The following is a 21,444-nucleotide window of genomic DNA, read 5'->3' on the forward strand; positions in this document are numbered from 1 at the left end:
ATTTAGCTCTGGGACCCCCAACTCAAGAAAGATGTGGACCTTCTCAAGAGAGTCCAGTGGAGGGCCATGAAGACAATCAAAGGGCTGGAATACCTCTCCTATGAAGACAGACTTAAGACAGTTGGGCTTGTTCAGCGTGGAGAAGAGAAGGCTCCAGGGAAACCTTAGAGCAGCCTTCCAGTACCTAAAAGGGACTTACTGGAAATCTGGAGAAATTTTCCTTGCAAAAGTTTCTGTTTCCTGAACTGTCTTGGTGCGGGTATAGATGAGCACTGCATTATCTATGCTAGAGAAGGGGCAGAAATGTTCTAGGAGAAAAAAGAGAGGGAAAAAGGAAGGACTGGCTTGAGCAATTTTAATTCTGTTGTAATACTGCACCTTTAGGCACTTTTATTCAGCCCACTCAATGACAAGCAAATTAAAAATAAATAAATTAAAAGATTCTGAAGTGATTTTTATGAAAAAATAAGCTTTGACAATGCGTAGAAAATGTCAGGTTTGGTGCAGGGCAGTATTTAGCCTGCTGAAATATTTGACAATTTGTATATTAATATGTAAAGCTGGGCTTGCAGGTCTGGCACATGATGTCAGTGCAAAATAAATTTTTTGTTTGTTTGCTTGTTTTTATAATGTGCAAAATTATCTGAAAACTTCAACTGGTAAATTAGAAAATATCCTGGGGCCAAATGGTCAGTTTCATATAATCTTGATCTCTGTAGCCAGAGACTGTGAATACCCAACAGACATAAAGTCTACCACTTGGCTTCCTATTACCAGTTCTGCCTTGGGATGAAACGCCCCATCCTTGGAGAGCTCCTAAGCTGTTTTGCAATGAAGTCAAGCAAGGGACACACCACTCCTGCCATCAGTCATACTGGTGCCATCCATGGCCTGAGACCATTTTCACAGAGCCACTTACTGCCTTTCAGCTGAGATCTGACCCCAAGCTAACCTTCTGCTTGAAAATGCTAATGTATTAAGTGCAGATGCCACTTTTTGCATTTGTAAAGCTGGACCTGTAAGGCCTAGAGTAAATTAACATCCCTGAATTTTCCTGCATGATAGGTGCACATCTATACTTCCGTAAATAACAAAGAAATGTTTATGCTCACAAATGTAGCAGTACTCTAGAAAAATATGTTATTTATCATAATCTGGCTTAATACAGATTTTAAATTGACACAGTTTCTCTAAGTGATTTGAGAAGAGGAAAGGGGAAGTAAGAAAGTGCAGGATTACTATTACAGTGTGTCCCAAGGCTGTTGCTTTCAATTTAGGATTATAACTGTTATTTAACAGAATTATCCTTGACACACATGGCCTCAAGAAGAGGTCTGAAAGCAAGAGGGGAAGAGCAGTGTTGTCAGCTGACAGCCTGAAGCAGTATCTTTTGAAAAGGTCTGAAATTGTCACTTTCCCTCTAGAAGATGACCTTTGTCATTCCCAGGGCTGCTCTGCTTTGTGGAAGAGGGGGAGGAGGGACAACACAGGCAAAAATCTCCTTCTGTTACGCAAAGTCAGTCTGCTTGTGGGGGCCCTTAAGGAAGATTCTTCCTGAGCAGGCATTAAAGGTGGTGGTCAGTAAAGGCAGGTGTTGGACCTACTGGAGTGGCAGTGGTTCTTCATCAGGCTTGCAGAGCTGTGTGTGCTGTCCTTGCTGCATGTTTGAGGAGGGACAGCTTAGCTCCTGGCCACACACCTGGACCACCCCCAGAAAGAACAGCTGGGGCTAGGTCTGGCTGGTCGTGGTGGTAGAGAATATGAGGTTTCCTTGAGATGCTGCCTTGTCTTCTGACATGGATGTCCTCTGCACGTATCGCAGAGCTGCTGTGCTGGGTTCCCCGAGGCAGTTTCCCAAAGCAGTATTTACTTGCGGTACACCTCTTTATGCAAAACATGTTTTTGTAATAGTAGGTTTAGTTGTAAAAGTTTGTGGCTATTTGTGCAAAATTACATATGAAAGGAGCTACAGGTACATACAGTAGAATTTATAGTCATAGAACATCATGTCATAATAACCTCGAAACCTTTCCTAGGTGTTCTGCCTGCTCACTCCAGCTTCCTCCTTCTGTTATTGGCCATACTGAGTTTGAAGCACCCAGATTTATGCAGGAAAGTGTCTGCCAGAATCTGAAAATTACTGTGAGCTTAATTTTGACCTCAAAAATTCCAGCTCTAGGAGAAGAAAATACTCTTTAAAAATGTTACTTCCCTCAGTTTCAGAGGTGTATGCTTAAAAGAAATAAAACCTTATTTGAATTGATATATAACAAAATAAGCCCTAAAATTAATTATTTGAGTGCAAGTTGACCATAAGCATGCAGGTAAAGGTAGAGGTGGATGGGACAGACATGGAGTTCTTACTGTAACCACTGCCATCTGGAAGAAGTACCACTGTTGTTCTGTATTTCTATTTCACTATTTCATAGTTTTAATGCATACATCATGAATTTAATTAAGCATTGAATTAAATGTGTTTAATACTAAGAATATTCTCAAGTCAGTATTTGCTGTGGCTTCTTGCTAAATCAACATTATAATCCTGCTTTCGTTTCCCTACAGATGATGAAGCATGCCTGGGATAATTATAAGCGCTATGCATGGGGATTAAATGAATTGAAACCCATATCTAAGCAAGGACATTCAAGCAATTTATTTGGTGAGTAGAGTGTATTTTTGTGCTTAGTGACGTTAGCAAAAAACAGTAAATCAGCTGAAAAGCTTACAGGTAATAAATGTGTTCTTTCTACCCTCTGTCATGCAGTGTGGTGTTTCTTGCTTCTGTTAGGTATAAAAAGTACCAGTAAATGAAGGTGATGCTTTCTATGACTTTTATAGATTCCCTTCTGAATGAGAATAAATGAAGCATGTCCTTGCTGCATGATAAAGAAGTAGTTTTGTTGCATTAAATACTGCCCTACCTCAAACTTTTCCTATGAAATTAAACTCATTGACACCACATTTAATAAGCAGGAAACAAAAACTGGGGTGGGGGAGTGGGGTAGGTGGGTGTATGGGGGTAGGTGGGGTGTATGGGGGCAGGGGAAATAAATCTGGTACAAGGAACAAGTGATACTTTCTGCAGTCATAAAGGTAGCTGAAGCTGTCCACAGTTCTCAGGAATCTATTTCCTTTCCTTAAAAAAACCCCTTGTTAATCTCTATCAATTAGGCTTCCCTATCAGGCTTTCTCTTTCATGAATATAACCATTATTTGCACCTCTAAATGTTGCACAGGAGATGCTTAAATAATGCCCAAGTTGTTATTGGTGTAGAACAAATATGGGGCTGAAAAGTCCTAGGAGGAGAGGCACACTGCAGAAATCCAGTGTAATGAGGCAAGACTTTTTCAGTGTCCAAGTGGGACATAAATAGCAGCTGTAGAGCAACAGCATTCTGAGGAAGCATGAGGAAGCAGTCCTATGAACTGTCATTATCTTAAACTTTGCAGAAAAAATGATGAATTAAACTGTTTGACAGCAATTTTTTTATTCAAATAGCTCGTTTTCCAAACAGAAAACTGAAAAATGAACTAATTTCTATAGCTGAGACAAAATCAATGCATTATTTTGATTTTAGCAGGAACTTATTTTGTTGAATGTTTGGAAAAGATAGTTTGAAGTGGAAGCATTTCTTAAAACACCCTAAATAGAGCACTTATCAAATCCTCAACTATATTTGGAAGTTGCTAAGAGACAGCAGTTGTGATTACAAAAATAATTTTGAAAATACTTCTACACTGATCTCGCTGCACTGCTTGCCTACCCAAGGTAACATCAAGAGTGTTACTAGGTAATTATTATGTAGTTAGTTACTGGAATTTAAACATGAATTGGGTGCTTGAAAACAAAGTAGTTTGAGGGAACTTCAGGGTTAAGTCAGATTCCTGTTTTCTTCTGTTTTCTTGAAAATTGAAGTTTTTTATTATCTTCATTCAGATGACTGTAGTTGTGCAAGTCAGTGTAATATCTGAAGAACTATTTAATGCAACCCTGTTTTCTTCATTTTCTTGGAGGACAACAAAATGTCTCAAATCCTTAATGTAGTTTCATTTTGAGTGAGAAGTGGCATAAAAATTTAAAGGTTTGAGTTCTTAATGGTATTGCATGGATTAGCAGAAAAAGCTAACGTATTGATTTCTGAAATTCTTATGTAGTTCTGTGGATGTTGCATAAGAATAAGTCACTGCGGGCGCTCTTCAGTGTGAAACAGGACAACTGTTGAATTTGAAAATAAAACTGCATTTAAAGGAGTAAGAGCCAGAGTCAGTCTAAATGCAGATCACTTTCTCATCATGGTTATCTAGTATAAGATCTTACTGCTGAGGAGATTTCCTTAGAAACATCTTCACTCTTATTGATCTTGGTGCAAACCAAAATAAGCATTAGGCCTCTTTCTGCTGAATCGCTTTACAGAATACCAAAGAGCAACATATCTGCAAACAGTTCTGTCTCATAAGCTACTGCTTCCTGAATGCATAATCTCCTTTTGTTTTTTAGAAACAAATCCTTGTTTCTGTAATAGTGTCCTCAGATCATTAGATCTGATCTGTACCTTCATGTTTGAATTCAACAAATGCCTTCTTTTTCATAAAGCAATAAAATGATATTCTGGTTTTGCTTGCTTGCCTTTTTTTTTTTTTTTTTCCCCTTTGCCTTTTGTTCTTTTTTTTTTTTTTTTGTCAAATGGTTGAAGCTCTTTTTCTCTGAAAGGACAGTGGTTTGGGGTTTTTTTGCTGGATTTGTTTGGTTTTTTAGTGGATTGCAAACTGTTGACTTCTAAGGTAGTTCTGAATTGAATTAGCTGAGAACAGGTCACTTCCAGCTGTGTGTTCTGTGAATCAACTTACAGCCTTCAGAAATTAAGTCAGACCCTTCAGCTCACTGTTACCCATTATAACCATCTCAAATTTTTCATGGTCATCTTTCTTCTTGATTTCAGGTCTCAATTTTCTGAAGTACAGGTTTGTAATTGTCTTAATAGAAGTAATATATAGCATGTTTCATTAGCCAGCTGTTTAACTGTGAACACTTCCCCTCCTATGAATTAATTGCTGCAGTTATAGTACTTTCTGTGTATTGGTAAAGTCTGTTATGGGATAAAGACTACGTACCTCACTGTGAGGAACTGCAGGTTCTGATGTAGCTCACTGGTGCTTGATGTTGTGTAGATTACAGACAGTGTAGCTCTCCTGACACAGGAGGAGAGAGTTGTTTTCAAATGATACTGTTTCTAAGCTTAATTTTGAAAGTACACATTCTTTAGTCCTTGCTAGTATAGTCCTTGCTATAATGTAGACACATTATGATGGTTGTACCTTGCAGGCATGATGTGTTTCTCTGAAACACAAAAATATAATGGGCTTTTAAGACGTGTGATTACACATAGGTGTGACTTAGCTAATACCATCATGAATTTGGCAATTACAGTGACACTATTGTTAAGCTAAGGGAAGAGGAATATAGTCAGTGGGATGATGATGGAAGAAAGGATAATGACAACTGATGGTTCTGACCTTGGGGGAAGGAAAAGCATCCTTTAGCACCTCATACAAATTAAAAGTAGTAGAGTTTTTCTATAGCTGAGGATTTCCTGCCAAACTTTGAAATGACATTTTATTTGTCCTAAACCCAGGCCCTGAAAACAGATTTGAAGACAAGGACTGCCTTGATCTTGCTGGCATTCTGTGAGCGATGTGTGTGAAGAATGTGTCTGATAAACTGAGGGATTCTTTAGGCTGGTAGGCTGTAGTTGTATTCACGTTATGAGCAGGAGTTGCTTCCTCTCACAAATGCACACTAAAAATAATTAAATTTTAGAGAAAGATTAAACATGTAAACTGAAATATTTGCGTTTCAAGCCAAAGCTACATACTTGTCTCTGACCATTGCAAAATCTTTTCAACACAGCCATATAATGTTTTGATTTCCTTTTTATTTGCCCCTTTAGCTTTTACCATGTTGTCTTGGCAAGTAACAAACATTATTGTGGATTTTTTATAGTTTACTACAACTACAAAGAATTTAGTAACAATAACAACTATTTGAAAAGGCGAAGTGAAAAGTCATCAGTTGTTGTCTGCATAGCATTCTTAATAGCTTCATTTCATTAAGTGTACAGTTATTTCTAGACTAATCAAGTAAATTGGAATAGCTAAACATCTGTTTGCATCATATCTGTGCATCAGCAAAACAAGGCATATCTCCTATGCTGGCGCGACTTCTGCTCTGAGTACTAATCCTTCTCTTTCCATATGTGGTAAAAGTAGGCCCCAAGTAAGTGCTGTTAAGTTTTAATACTTCAACCTTTAAAGTTTCAGATTACTGTTAATGATAAAGCTAAAATAGAGCTTTATCCACCTACCCTGGTAGTGTGGAAATGGCAAAACCCCAGTTTTGCCAGTTTTTTTCACAGTGCCCTGCTACCAGCCCCCCAACCCAGGAGCTATTCCTCTTCAAGCCTTCTGTACTTATTTTAAAACTAATGAGCATTGCCATACTTGCTGAGAGCTCTTTCTAGAAGTGTTTTCTGCACTTCAGTGAGTGTTACTAAAGGGCTTTTTTAATTACCTGTAACTGTCTTTCATCTGCAGTGTTGCCAGTTTAATAATATTGTAACTTGTGGGCATAGTATAATTAGTCTCTGCAAGTGGAAAAAAGGAGCTTTTCTGGAGGGGAAAAGGGAGGCATTTAATAAATACTCAAATCTGCAAAGGAAAAGCACTATAATTTAGCAAGATCCCATTCCTCCCACTTCGAACAGATTTTCATACTTTCTTGTACGGAGAATTGTGTGTATGAAGATTTTTAAAGCATGCCAAAATTCGTATTCAAAACTGTCTTGCAACGTACAAAAATATTTTTAAACTGTAAGATTGTTAATATAGCTCTACAAAATTACTTGTATGTGTATTTAAACAATATATTACTTTAAATTGAAAAACTTCAACATGTCTCCCCACCCCGCAATATCTTGTTTTTCTTCGCTGTTGCTGCTGCATTCCTTTGAAATTTAGATTTTGATATGTGGTCTTAATTTTGGAAGTAAGCCCGACATCCTTCCCAACTAAATAATAACTTCTCTAAAGAATAATATTAGCAGATATGTGGATGAATGATTCAACATAGCGTTTGTGAGAGGAGGTCAAGCTGCACAACTACTTTTTTTTGTCAAAGAAGCTGTTCGGCATGAAGATGAGTTGATTGCCTTTTTAGACTTACAAAAAGCATTTTCCAGGGTTATTACTCATCTTTTTGAGGGATTCTTTGCTGCTGAGGCCATGCTCTCAAATCACTTATCACAGTTCTGGAAAATCAAGTGACCAGAGTGACAGTTTAGCAGCACTCACAAGTTACTTGAGATAGCTATGACAATGTCAAACTGCAAGCAGTTTCATGAATCCAGAAGGATTCCCCAACAGATGATAACTGCACTTTGAAATAGCAAATGAGTTCTAAAATACCTAAATTTAAACTGGCACATAGTGGCACAGAAGATACAATTCTAAGTTAATGCACAGAACTGGGCAGACTTGAACTCAAAAAAAGTAATAAAGGTTGAAAACCCATAAAAAGTGGCATAGGTGGAATGAACAAGTATTTATTGTTCCTTGTTAGGAGCTATACCCTTTGTAAGGGGTGGAAATACCGAATCAGTGGGCAGCATGTTCAAAAAAACAAAATAAGGTAGCTTGCAATGAAACATGTAGCTAAACTGTGTGGGTGCAGGAAGCAATGGAGGAAAATTTCATCGAGCGCCATTAAATGCAGACACCTGACACTGGCTCCAAAATGCACAGATGTACACAATCACAGAATCAGAAAGTATCTTGAGTTGGAAGGGACCCATAAGGATCATCAAGTCCAACTCCCTGCTCCTCGCAACTGCATAGCTATCTGTAATATATTAAATATATAAATAGCAATAATATATAAAATACACTAAAATATATATAATACAAACAATATACTAAAATAAAAATAGTAGAGACTAGAGAAGGATTCTAGAAATACCACAACATTGTTTCATATTACACATATGAAAAGCTAGATCTCTAAAAACATTGAAATTGTTTCTTTTCTCACTCTTACCAGCTGGTAATAGTGACTGAAATTAAATATGTTAGGGTTTCTGAGGGTTTGTCAGTACTTAAGTAAGATTTCCATGTTCTGGCATAGCATACTTTAATAATTAATCACTCCTGACACTTTAAATTGCTAATGTTATTGGATAGGAGACTTTTCAGTGAACTTCAGATAAAGGAAAACATTGTTTTGCAATCTTAGTCAGCTTTTGAAACAGTGCTATAAGAAACCTACAGCTCAAAAAAATATGTTACCTTTGTCAAACCTATATGTGTCCTTGAATATATTGAGAGTAACATAGTTCAGTTGTTCACGTCCAATGTATATACAGCTGAAAAAAATTGGATGCTTGATTGATTTCTTACATTTGCTTATTTAATGTTACAAAGTATCTTTTCATACTCTCCATGTTAAGAAAATCCGAATTGTTCTTAATGGCCAGATTAAGAAAACATTGTGACAGTTTGTTTCTGTATTTTTGGCTGGAATGTTGAGTCTGAAACTACAAACTGGAGGAAGATTCCATAGAATACATGTGCTTTGACTGAGCTTCCTCAACTTACAATAACTGGAAGATGACAAAATGGATTTGCCTCATTGGCTGAAAACAATGACGAGTCTAAGATCATCAGGGTGACACTGAGTGCAAATCAAATACAGCTATGTATAAAATTTTCTTTGTTTTCTCTACAGTAGTACAAAGTAACCCTAAAGAGCAGTTCTTCTGACAATAATAGAGGAATTTTTTTTTTAACATTTTTACTTTAATTTAAGGGATATCTATTATTATTTGTATGTGCTGAATTTTATCACATTAAAGAAATTACAAATATAAATGTCCTTCATTAATTTTCATACTTCATATCAGAAACACAGAAATGTAGCATTTTCTGGAAGAAAACCCAGTATTCTATTCAACTTGTACAGTCATGCTAGAACAAGAAATCCTAGTTTATTACACTTGTTGGATGGTGAGCTATCATAGGTGAGGGAGCTAATGTATTGTATGACCTGAGGCCACTTCATAGTTCATCTTTCCTTATCTTCTATTTTTGTTGTACGTGTTGCCACAGTTTCCTTCCATCAGAATATGACACAGAGTCAGAAAAAGAAAAGCAGTTGAATTCGAGAAGAGCAAGGGGCCTGGCTTCCATCCAATTACAGACAGTGCACTGGGACATGTCTGAAACTTTCCTCCATGTACTGTTCTGTATTAAGTGCTTGTAGACCACAAATCTTTATCTGTTTCACATACATGTATCCCTATTATGTCTGTGTGTATACGTATTATATGATGGCAAGGAATATGGATATTCTGGAGAACCAAACCCCACACTTGGTAAACAAGGGATGGGAACAAAATAGTAAACAAACTATAAAGTGTACCAACATGCATTGACTCTGGCATCCTGGCAGTATTCTATTACAGAATCTTTTGGCCAGAATATCTTAGAATGGTTTCAGTTAGAAGGGGCCTCAAAGGTCATCTTGTTCCAAACCCTCTGCCACAGGCAGGTACACCTCCCACTAGACCAGGTTGCTCAAAGCCCCATCCAACCTGGCCTCAAACACTGCCAGGGATGGGGCAACCAGAGCTTCTCTGGGCAACCTTTTCCAGTGTCTCACCACCCTCACAGTAAAGAAAATATCCTAATGTCTAATATCCTAGTATCTAGTATCCTAATATCATAGAATAGTTAGGGTTGGAAAGGACCTTAAGATCATCTAGTCCCAACCCCCCTGCCATGGGCAGGGACACCTCACAGTAAACCATGCCACCCAAGGCCTCATCCAACCGGTAAATGTATATCTTCCTAATATTTAATCTAAACCTACCCTCTGTCAGCTTAAAGCCATTCTCCCTTGTCCTGTTCCTCCATGCTCTTATAAAAAGTCCCTCTCCAGATTCTGGGAGGCCCCATTTAGGCACTGGAAGCTGCTCAAAGGTCTCCCCTGAGGTTTCTCTTCTCCATGCTGAACAAGCCCAACTCTCTCAGCTTGTCTCCACAGGAGAGATGTTTCAGCCCTTTGATCATCTCTGTGCCTTCCTCTGGACTCACTCTATCAGGTCCATGTCTCTCTTGTATTGGGATTCCCAGAGCTGAGCACAATACTCCAAGTGAGGTCTCACTAGAGCAGAGTAGAGGAGCAGGATCACCAACCTCTACCTGCTGGTCACACTAGTTTTGCTGCAGCCTTGCATAGTTGGCTTTCTAAGCTGCAAGCGCACACCGCTGTGTCATGTTGAGCTTCTCATCGACCAATAAGCCATGTCTAAAAACCTGGGCTAGACAAAAGCTTCTTTTAGCCCATCCTCCAAATAATTTGGTCATCAGCCAGTTGTGGTTCTTAAACCATATGGCCACATATGCTCAGTCACAGAGCTGTGCTAATAAGCTTGTCATCCATAGCAGTTCTCCTGGCAGTGACACCCTGGAAACTCATACGAAGTTACCCATCCTCTGATCACTTTTGTTTTTTATTCTGCTCTTCCCGCCTGCCCTGAAGCAGTACTCCATTCTGTAATGTAATCTCCTTCTCTTGTTTCTGTACACTTACCTTTGTATTTTTAGATATTAAAAAGCATGCTGTTTAAATGGTCTCACTTTGCATTACCCAGAAGTGATCTAGAATGCTCTGTGCTTTGTATCATGCTATTCTGAAATGTCAGTCATCTTAGTTAATCATCCACAAAGCTTTTTAGCAGTAGTTTCCTTTGTTATTTTGGGGTTTTTATTTATTTATTTATTTAATTTTCCTCCAGATCATTGCTAAAGTTTTCAAGTGTTAAATGGGAAAGGATGCTCTGTAGATGATGCTTGATAGTCCACTTGAAGTTTTATGATGACTGATTTCTTTCGCTTTCTCTTCAGTTAACTAGCTTGTGGGCAATTTTACGTATTCTATATGAATCACTCACATGGAATAAATGATGCTGTTAGTAAAGGAAAGAGAGAAAAACAGAAGCAGGTTTAACCAAGGAAGTAAAATGGAGCATATCTAAGTCCTTGGTCTGAAGGTTTTGGTACAGACTAATAATAATGTTTCACTTTGGTAGGCTTGTACATTTATTTCTCTCTCTTATCAAAATTACTCACTTCAGGCTTATGTTTTAAGAATTTCAAGTAGCAGTTTTTGTGGCACAGAGTTACTAACATCTCCAGCGCCTCTGTAGTACTATTCTTGAACATGTGTCCTCCATCAGTTTTCAATGATTGCTCTCACTTTCTCATGAGCTCAGGAAAAATACAAGTTGCTTTGCCAAGCTCAAAGGAAAGTTCTTCCTTTAACATGAGAGAAGGGCAGCCAAGCTCCAAATATGGGAGCTTGGCTGTGGAAAGGCATGATATCTTTCTTACCAAAGTATGCTGCAGCTTTATTAGTGGAATATCTGTGGAAAAACATATAGATTACTTCATTCAGAGAAAGAAAAGGACATCCCAAGGAGGATGTTATAAACAATTAACAGCTGCTAAAAAAGAGAGTGTATTACGATGGTGTGTTGTGGCATGGGAATCAAAGTTAAGTCTGTGAATGCCTAGTTGCCCACTTGAATGTTTATATGCCCAATTTTTAATTGGATTAAATGAAATTAGATTTTGAAATTAGAATTAAATTAATTCTAACTGAAAAGCCTTCTGTTGGAAAGTAAATAACTGATTTTTCATGTATTTCAGGTAACATTCAAGGAGCAACAATAGTGGATGCCCTTGATACGCTGTACATCATGGAAATGAAAGAGGAATTCAAGGAAGCCAAGGAATGGGTTGAAAAAAACTTAGATTTCAATGTGGTAAGTAGTGTTGCTGATTAACATTTAATGCTCTGTTTAATCTCCAGGGGTCAGTTGAGGACTGTGTTCGAATATTGCAAGCATGATACTACGCTACAGAATTTAGATCACTGATAGATAAAAAAAGGCAGGAAACAGAAATATAATAAAGTTACTACTCTGCTTATACATGCAGCTTTTCAGTATGAGAAATATAGATAGATAGGAGGCAATGACCTGAACTAAAGGAAAGAAAAAGAAATAGACTATTTACCATTGTAAATAAACTCTTCAGTTCTTTTGGATAGAAGAATCAGGACACTTCAAACATTAATTTTTTAGTTATGTAAACACTTTACATTTTTGTTTTGTGAAATCTTCCACAAATTAGACTTGCATTTAGAGAAAGCTACACACCATACATGCCATTTAAGTTGTGTATTCTAGTAAAGTTGAATCTCAAGAGTTAGGCTGAACTGTTGGCACAAACAGAGCTGCGTTAGTTTTATGAGGCACCAAGTCATCACAACTGTTATCTACAAATCATCCTTTTAGCTGGTAAAATATGCATGTGAGAGCAAAGTTCATTATTAAAGTTCTTGTCCTAGAAAGGCCCTGAACAAGCAGGAACCTCTGTAAAACTTTGATTAAATTGGTAAATTGTTCTTTCTTTGCCCTCCAGAGTACTTATTGGAATTCCTTGATATAGAGAGCTAATGGAGTATGTTTACTGATAGGTGTAGTGAAGTAGGAAAGGGTTGTAGGCACAGTATACCGAGCATTTAAAAGCTCTTGTAGTTGACATGCATAATGGCAGAAACACCTTCTGAAAACAAAGTACTCCTTCTAATATGTTATGCAGAAAAAGTCAGGATTAATTAGCTTCTTTTACATGCTTGAGAATTAATTACCATTTTAAGAAGGAGGAGTTAATAAGAGTGGGTATTATAGTTTATATAAGCAGCAATTTAGTGTGCATTTATGTTTACGTTAATAACGTAAATACAGGATGGTAAACTGTGCTTCCAAGTAGTGTCAGATATACATGCTAACTTTATCTTGTGCATAAGGTGGATTTTTTTTTTTTTCCTAAAGGAATTTTTTTAATATTAAATTCCTCTCTTATCAGCTTAGCATTATGAACGTGTTTAAAAACGTAAGAACAAAACACAATAGAAAATAGCAAACTCCACTTTAACGGAAGAGCTGAGCTCCACTTGGAGGAACATTATAAAGTGCAAGAGAGTGGTTTACATGAATAACACTAAAATCTTTGGGGTTACGTAAATCTTGCTATCCTTTGCACTGGTAACTTCTAGGTATTGCCTACAGTGTTAGCTCCTCTTATTAATTTATGTACTTTTAAAAAGTATATAGCACTTATTTTTTCTCAGTAATGCTTCGCAGCTGTGAAGTCTTTCAAAGTGTCTGAAAATTTGTGTTGCGTTAGTCGGTCAGTGTAGCAATCCAGCAGATCTACTAAAACTACTTTACAGATGATACAGATGTGCTTAAGGAACAATACCTTCCTCATGATATTCCTGTAAATAGCTGCCTTGAGTTCAACACTTCACAAAATTATTTTCATAATACTTCATAATCTTATATAATATTACATTGTTATCACAAATGAGTAGATGAATTTTCCTAAAGCAAAGTGAGGAAATGAAAATAAATAACCGTAACACCAACTTTAATAATTGATGTCAGTTTGTTTAGCGGCTGAATTGTTTGAAGCTACTCAACTAAACTCTTGTTTGGTTTTCCACCTTAAAATATGAGTTCCAGTTTGAAATGCTGCTTTTTGTTTGTATTTTATAGCTTTAAGTTTGAAATTACTTAACACAAAGAACAGCGGGGTTCACTTTAAGCATTTATCAGGCATTACTTGACATTTTATGTATTAATGTTTCATACAGTCTTTCTTGCTCCTGTTTTAGAAACCTTTCCTCAATGAAAGTGAGTTAGGTTTTAAAAGCTGACAGACTGACATAGCCTTAAGTGTTATTTCTTGTGAGTAGTATAAAACATGCTTCTCTTTGATGTTTCTCGTCATTTCCTGGGCAGTGACTGCTTAATCAGCTTCTGAGCAAGCGTGTTTGCCCTTTATTTTTATAAATAGGATTATTTTTTTTCATTTTATCTTAAACTATGCTGTTTAAAGCTGTTCTTTGCAAAAAATGGCTGTGACTGTATTATGTATCAGAATCTTTTCTTTTTATATTCTTCATCAGTGTAGCTAGATAAAGCAAGTTGTCCTCTAGAAGTTTGCCAGATACTCATTGTACATGTTGAACTATTTGGCCAGCACTTAATCATTCTCATCACCCGATCATGAAAGTTTCCAAATGTCACTTTGTAAAGTAAGTACTAGTTTAGCTGCATAAAAGGATTTATGGAACAAAGGTGACTTAATGGGAAATTCCATAATCTCTTCACATGTTAAGATTTTAATCCCCCAATTCCATGAATTAGTTGTCAGGGCTACTCTTTTTTAGCTTTCTAAAGCAAGCGGACTGTTCTGATTTTGATGTAAAATTCTAGAAAAGTAAGTAAACATTACCTTTCTTGGCAAACTTGTGAATCTTTATGATCTTGTGAGTGGACTTGTTTGGAAGCTTCACCTTTTGGAGTATATAGCACTGAAGCTATTTTTATTATAGCTGGAGCTGGTAGCCCTGTGGTTTTATAACTGGGATATCCACATTGGAATGCTTGGAATTTTTTCCAACTAAAACAGCTAAAACTAATTTTTTCCAAACTAAACTAACTATTTTTTCCAAACTAAAACATAACTGCTGAAATTCCTTGTATTTGATACATTGCTGTAGTTTCAGCCAAACTGAGGAGTCTTTCAGGAATGAGGTTCCATGTTCTGATTCTGTCAATATTGTAAGAGATTTAGAAATACTCATACCTTTTGAAAGAGTTGACATTTGCGTTGGCTAAATCCATGGTCTTTGCATCGTGGATATGTGATCTGTTTTCCATTAAATCACTTCATTCCTGTGGGGAGTGTCTTTGCTCTTCAGCTAATACGGTTGACAATTTGGTCTGACCTCCCCATGCATGCTGCTGCCCACATAACCTTTGCACAGTGCTCTTGTATCGCCTTGCACAAAGCTGCACTGGGCCGAGTTGTATATCAGTACATTGCAACAGAGGAAAAAAGAGCCAGTCTTTCATGGAATCACTAGGGAGCTTGGCTGTTTCCTAGCTACAACTATGCACATCTGAGTGTTGCTCTGGTTTTATTTTTTCATTATTTGCTTTAGAACCTGCACACACACTGAGCATTCACAGCTTTCTGAAAGGGTTTCTGTACCAACACCCAACTTCAGCATCACACTGGGAAGGAAAAAAGGTGTTGGGCCATGCAATGCAAAGGGTGAACCACACTGAATTCATACTCAGAAAGAGAAACTGGAAGAGGGATTTTAATGAGATGGATGAAGGGGTCAGGAGTTGAGGAGCAGTGGTGCAGGAGCTGAGCCATGTGGCAAAGCGGTAGGGTTGGCATATATTAAGTGCTGGAATTGATGGTGCTTCACATCTACACCCACACAGACCCCAACATCTTTAGGATAACACTGTCGGATCTGTCCCCATCTTACTCAGTCCTGCCAAGCCTCTTCCCCTCAAAAGGAGAGTCTTGCCCATACAGCATACTGTGAGCAGTACTTGGCCTATGTGGTGTCCTAAAGCACGCCTGAACACTGGCTGGAACAACAAGGGCCCAAACCAGACCAGAGGGTGCTAACAATTTAATGATATGTGAGATGGTGCTTGAATTCATTCTCTGACCGACTGGTAATCTGTCTGATGTGGGTGTAGTCAGATAAAACCAGAATGGGAACCAGGTATGGAGCAGGAAACCACGCGTTTATTGGGAGAAGAGGAAAATTGTGTCAAGATATCTCAAAGGTGAATCTGTATTCAGACATTCATTCCTGTTGGTTATTAGTGGATTTGTTTGCCTCATCCCTCTCTATTTTTCATCAAAATGAAGGATGGCAGGAAGTTATGATTGCTCAGTCAGACACAAGTAGCAGCACGTTTGTGCAGTAGCTCTATCTGTGTGAATATAATTTAGTTGACTTCAGTTGACATTTTGTGCGAGCATTGAATCATTGTGCGTTATCTGTCTCATCACAGATAACTTCCCTTGTTAACTGCACAGGGTGGATCAGCCTAGGAAAGAGCTGCTGTTGTGCTGTGGGAAGAGTATGAAAAGCACAGCTCATTATTTGCTCTCAAAGATAGGTAGTCAATTAATTGAGGAACTGCGTAAACAGAAGGGAATGAGTAAGACAGCAAGGATACTTTCATTCTTGTGTCCTGCCAGCACTCTTAAGCAAATCTGTTTTCAGAGGTCAGTCAGTCACTGTGTCTGATTTTACAACCAACCCTGAAGCTTGAAGGCTTACTTACCAGTTCTGATTTTCATCTTTGTTCTTAGCTTTGCAAATTTGAGTGTCTTTTAAAGAAGTTTTGTGCTTAATTTAATGTAGTTTAATGTGTAGTATGTCTTCTATTTTGGGAATAAAAAAGAGTGGGAAAAGCATAGAAACTTGGAATTATGTTTATCTCTGCTGCCGTGTATAGATTAACATATCCTTTTTCCAAGATCCAAGAATAGCAAATAGTATTTGGATCTAATAATTAATGCTTCCAGCGTATATCTTTGCTTCAAGTCTATTTGTGTTTCGGTAGTCAGTAACAAGATAGATTTTAAGAATCCAGATTGCTTATTTCAAACTTCAGCATTTGCAAATTTAAATCCTACTACTCTCAAACTATAGGTGTTATGATTGACTTGTAATTATATTTAACAGCCCATAACCTAATGTTCTGGCTTGGAGGCAGATGTTTTTCTCGTGCTTTATTTTTGAGGCTTTTTTCTCTTTGTGAGAAAATCAGAATGTTTCCTTATACAACAATTTGCAACAGAATAGCTTTCTTGTTAAAAAAAAAAAACAAAACACTAAACTAAAACAACAAAACGTGTGGGATGTATGAGTAAATGGACTTCAAATAAATGTTTAATGGGTCTGTGAGGAAGATTAAGGAAGCCAGAAGCTGAAAATGGTTATGTAGTTTGTGGGACTACTTATTTACTGGTTTGCCACATAACTTGTTTTAGTACACTCAAAATGTCAGACTTCAAAGTGATTTGATTTTGTTTTGATTATGAATAAGAAATTATTTTGATGGTCTAAAAGGAGATCCTGCAAATTTATTATTAAATGCAGTTATTCTGCTGCTGAGATTGTTAATGCCTTCAGTAACACTTCCTTTTTCTGCCCGCTTAGGGTCTTACAGTTTGCTATGTGGGCACTTCAGCAAGGTTAAATAGCATGCCATGCAATAACCAGACTTTGACACTTGCAATAAAATGGTGGCTAAAACTGTTCCCCTTGGCTAGAGGAACTGAGTATTTTAGCAAGCTGCCACTAAATTACACTTAATTTGTGGAATATGAATGAAGCTTTGTTTCCCCACAATTGCAAGTAATTAAAATGTAGTAGCTCTAAGTGAGCTATTGTAATGATCCTCGTGTCTCTGTCGTATTTCCTGGACTGCTTGAAAATGCTAAGATTTGTTGTTGTTTCCAGCCTTTTTCTTCAACAGGGAAATATTATTATTTAATATTAATTGTGTTGCATTATGTTTAATTACGTTAACTTATTTATATTAATTATGCTTTATATATATTTAGATTATTCATTATGTTCAATATTATGTTTAATATTATTAATATTATTCTATAATAATAATTATGTCTCTCTCTCACTTGAAATGCAGGCCCTTTGTGTCCATTTTTTACTCTAAAATTATATACATTATTCAACATTGTTCAATGTAGGGTCCTCGGTGTTTTCTTGCACAGTTTATTAACCTGCAGGATATGGGCTGTTTGTAATGGCACAGTACTTTTTGCTACTGTTTTGAAGGAAAAAAAAATTATAAAGAATCTGTAATAAAGAAGATTGAAACAAACAGTTTGGTGGGATTTGTGGCCTTATTTGGGTCTTTATAAAAACTAAGAGAGTAAGCTCTTTATCAAATATAAATTAAGATGAGTTGATTACTGTGAACATATTCATCCGCATAAAAAGCACACAGTATTTTCTCCAATTGAATTATGAATGGCAGAGCAAGTACCAGTGCTTGATGAGTGCCAGGTGGAAGCTGATACTAGATAAATACAATTGAGCTGTATTTCAAATGCTGGGCTTGTAAATGAGAGTGACTTCCCATGAGAAAACATAAACAGAAACTATTTTGGCCTTGTTCTACAAATCTGTGGAGAGGAAGACTGTCAGGAAAGAGATGTGTTAAGGAAATTGTCCAGAAGGATGTGGATACTGATCTGATTTTTTTGAAAGCTGAAGGCATCCATAAGGAGAAGGGCTTCAGGAGAGCCCAGCTGATAGTAGTTTTGCTGTCTGAACAGTGCTTTCAACATTAAGTTCAGCCACAGCTGGTTGAAGCTTCAGTAGCTTACCAGTTATAGACTTAATCTTACAGTTTACGGAAGGGTGAGATGCAGCTGAGATTAGATTGACCTGTCATAGGTTTGCAAATGAAATACAGAAGCAGAGTAACATGAACTATCTAATATAACTCTTGGAACTTATCCCCCTGTGCCGTGTTTGGTAATATATGTTGCTTTTTGAGGATGGGTCTTGCTAAGGTACAGAAAACTTCCCTTTTTTTAAAAGGAGTTAGTTTGATAGGTTTTCTAATTAAACTGCAACTTCTTGAGTGTTTCTGAGCTATGATTCTTCTCTTGGTTAAAAAATCCCTCATTTTAGCATTTCCCCTTGCCAAGTCAAAATGTGGTAACACTCAACTGTTTTGTCATTTTATTGTAGAGACCTGCTTGTGTACAACTGGATCTGAGGGCAAAATAAAAAATAACATTGCTTACTTAGGATTTGACTGCTGAGTAGAAATATACAGACTTGATTGTGCAAACTGTGTGGATGCTGATTAAAAATATGTAAAGAGGGTAATGATCAAGGTGTGACATCTTAAATGCATAAGACAAAAAAATTATTAAAAATCAAGCCAGAAAGCAGGGTAAAGTTGGTGTAGCAGAAATCAACTACTTCTAGGAACAGTTCACTTTTCCTAACATACCACTTATTCACATAAGACTTCCATGTAGAGATGAATGTCTCTGACATGAAATTATAAAACTTATTTAACTGTTTTGCAAATAGTTATAATTCCTGTACTTTCTGAGAATACGACTAGCCTAGAATAATGAGCTTAAGTATAACTATGTAGCATACAGCTTTCAAATGTACCATTAATGAAATGTCTATTTCATTAATTGCATCTGCTTCAGTGGCTTGTATAAGGAGTTCAGAATGAGATGAGGATTTTGAACAAAGGTTCAGAGACATGTGCAAGTGAAGTATTGGAAATCTGATAACATTAAAACAGTGATTATCTTCAAGAAATGTCTCAAAAGACCACCACTTCAGCAAACGTTCAGGATTACAGTGCAATTAATCTTTGTGATTCAACAGTAAAATCTTTATTCACATTACCTCAAAGTCTTCTTTTTGTCTATATCTGATTCCAGAAGCAGATGACAGTGCATACATACTGAGCTTTTCTTAAAAGGCCTTCATATTCCTTGACAGATAGGACTGGTTTGTGAGTTAAGTAGTCATATTAATCCGGAAAGGCAAAATGTAAGGTTTGGAGACAAAATATTCAGCTCATATATCACTCAATTTACTTTGAGCAATTGAAAATCAAAAAAGCAATTTAATTCAATCCTCACAGGAAACACAAGTGTCTGTATTTTGAGATAGATAGTGCCTGGATCTGCACTGCTCTGCACAACAAACCTGGTGTCTGTCGTCAGTAAAGACTAGGCCAGTATGGGAAGGGATGACACTGCAGTACTGAAAAATCATCTGCTCCCTAGTGAATACACATCATGATTACATTTTTGTCATGAACATGTAACTAACTCATTCTAGCGTTACCTCCCATTTTACAATAATCTGCATTTACACTGAAGTAGGAAAGCTCTTGATACAACATTCTGACCAAGAACTCCTACAGTGTCTGAGAAGAGATGGGCGTGTGGTGTGAGGTAGTGTGAGACATATGACCTTAGACCACTTCGTGTTTGTGAGTGCTGAGTCATCTGCAAGGAAGTACTGTGGATATGTGGATTTAGAGAAAGCCCAAGTGGAAGAGATTAAAAGTTAAACAGGATGAAGACAATGGAGAGGTTATTTTGTTAACATGAGGAAGAGAAGAAAATACTTTAAAATGCCCTTAAATTAACTTATGTTGTCTTTCTCTATATCTTACGTGTTTTGCTGTTTACAGCTGTTGTAGCTTAATGCCTGCATCTATATAAAAAAGACAAAAGAGGCAAACAAAACGTTACAGACCGTACAGAAAAGTATCAGGGAATAAAACTGTGTTTGTTTATTTCAACAGAATGCTGAAATTTCAGTATTTGAAGTGAACATTCGTTTTGTTGGTGGACTACTTTCAGCTTACTATCTTTCAGGAGAAGAGGTAAGATATTTCCACATGGTTTATCTTAATTAAACTTGTTTCGAACTTTGAAAATGGCTTGTACAGCAGAAATCTCTCCAGTGTGTTTTCTTGCTTCTATTACTGTTGGTTTATGTAAGTATTAAAACTATTACTTCATGTAAGCGTTAAAAGGTTTTATTTTTTGTTACCGAGTTGAAACCATACCCAGTACATTCTTACTGGACTTTGTGCTTGTCCTGGGTTCAGCAGCAGCAGTCAGTTTTTCTCCTTCTTAGTAGCTGGTGCAGCGCTGTGGTTTTGACTTTTGGCCTGGGAATAATACTGATAAAACCGATGTTTTCAGTTGCTGGTCAGAATGTTTACCCTGACCAAGGACTTTGTAAGTCTCATGCTCTGCCAGGGAGGAGGGGAAGCCGGGAGGAAGCAGGGACAGGACACCTGACCCAAACTAGCCAAAGAGGTATTCCATACCACAGCACGTCATGCCCAGGAGGTAGAACTGAGAGTTCCCGGAAGGGCTGGATCACTGCGGGGTGGGGGTGAGGTACCGGTCGGTGAGCGGTTGTATTCTCTTGCCTTGTTATTTCCTTTATCATTATTTTTATTGGTGGTAACAGTAGTGATTTGTGTTATACCTTAGTTACTAATCTGTTCTTATCTCAACCTGTGGGAGTTGCATTCTTTCGATTCTCCTCCCCGTCCCTCCAGGAGTGGGGGGAAGAAAGGGTGTGGGGGGGGAAGTAGACTGCGTGGTTCTGATTTACGGCCTGGGCTTAAACCACGACAGTGCTAGACTGTGTAATTATGGAGTTCATATGCCATGGTAGTGGTAGATTTTGTTCATCAGGTTCTTGCTTCACAAATTGGTTTTGACCATTTCCTTTAACTCCTATAAACTGTACTTCTGTTGGCCATCCTGAAGCTGAAGCTTCAACTCACATGGAAAAGGCATGTTAAGAATGAAAACATAACCAGTAAACCTATACATGTGAATGTCTTTAAAGAATCAATATCCCATTAATCTCTATTGTCTGTCATATTTTCTGGAGAG

The 21,444-nt window shown here is 37.3% G+C and overlaps 1 protein-coding gene across 1 annotated transcript in view; it reads left to right on the top strand.

Annotated features, from left to right (window-relative positions):
- Positions 1-21,444, top strand: part of MAN1A1 (mannosidase alpha class 1A member 1) — a gene marked incomplete at its 5' end in the record, with an annotated part of 146,252 nt that overhangs the window by 39,006 nt on the left and 85,802 nt on the right. The window contains 3 exons of the mRNA XM_080616416.1: positions 2,563-2,659; positions 11,761-11,876; positions 20,331-20,411. Coding sequence (XP_080472542.1) covers positions 2,563-2,659; positions 11,761-11,876; positions 20,331-20,411 — 294 coding nt within the window. The remainder of the gene's footprint in view (positions 1-2,562; positions 2,660-11,760; positions 11,877-20,330; positions 20,412-21,444) is intronic.

The sequence above is a fragment of the Psittacula echo genome, assembly GCF_963264785.1.
Source record: "Psittacula echo genome assembly, chromosome: 4".
Taxonomy (NCBI): domain Eukaryota; kingdom Metazoa; phylum Chordata; class Aves; order Psittaciformes; family Psittacidae; genus Psittacula; species Psittacula echo.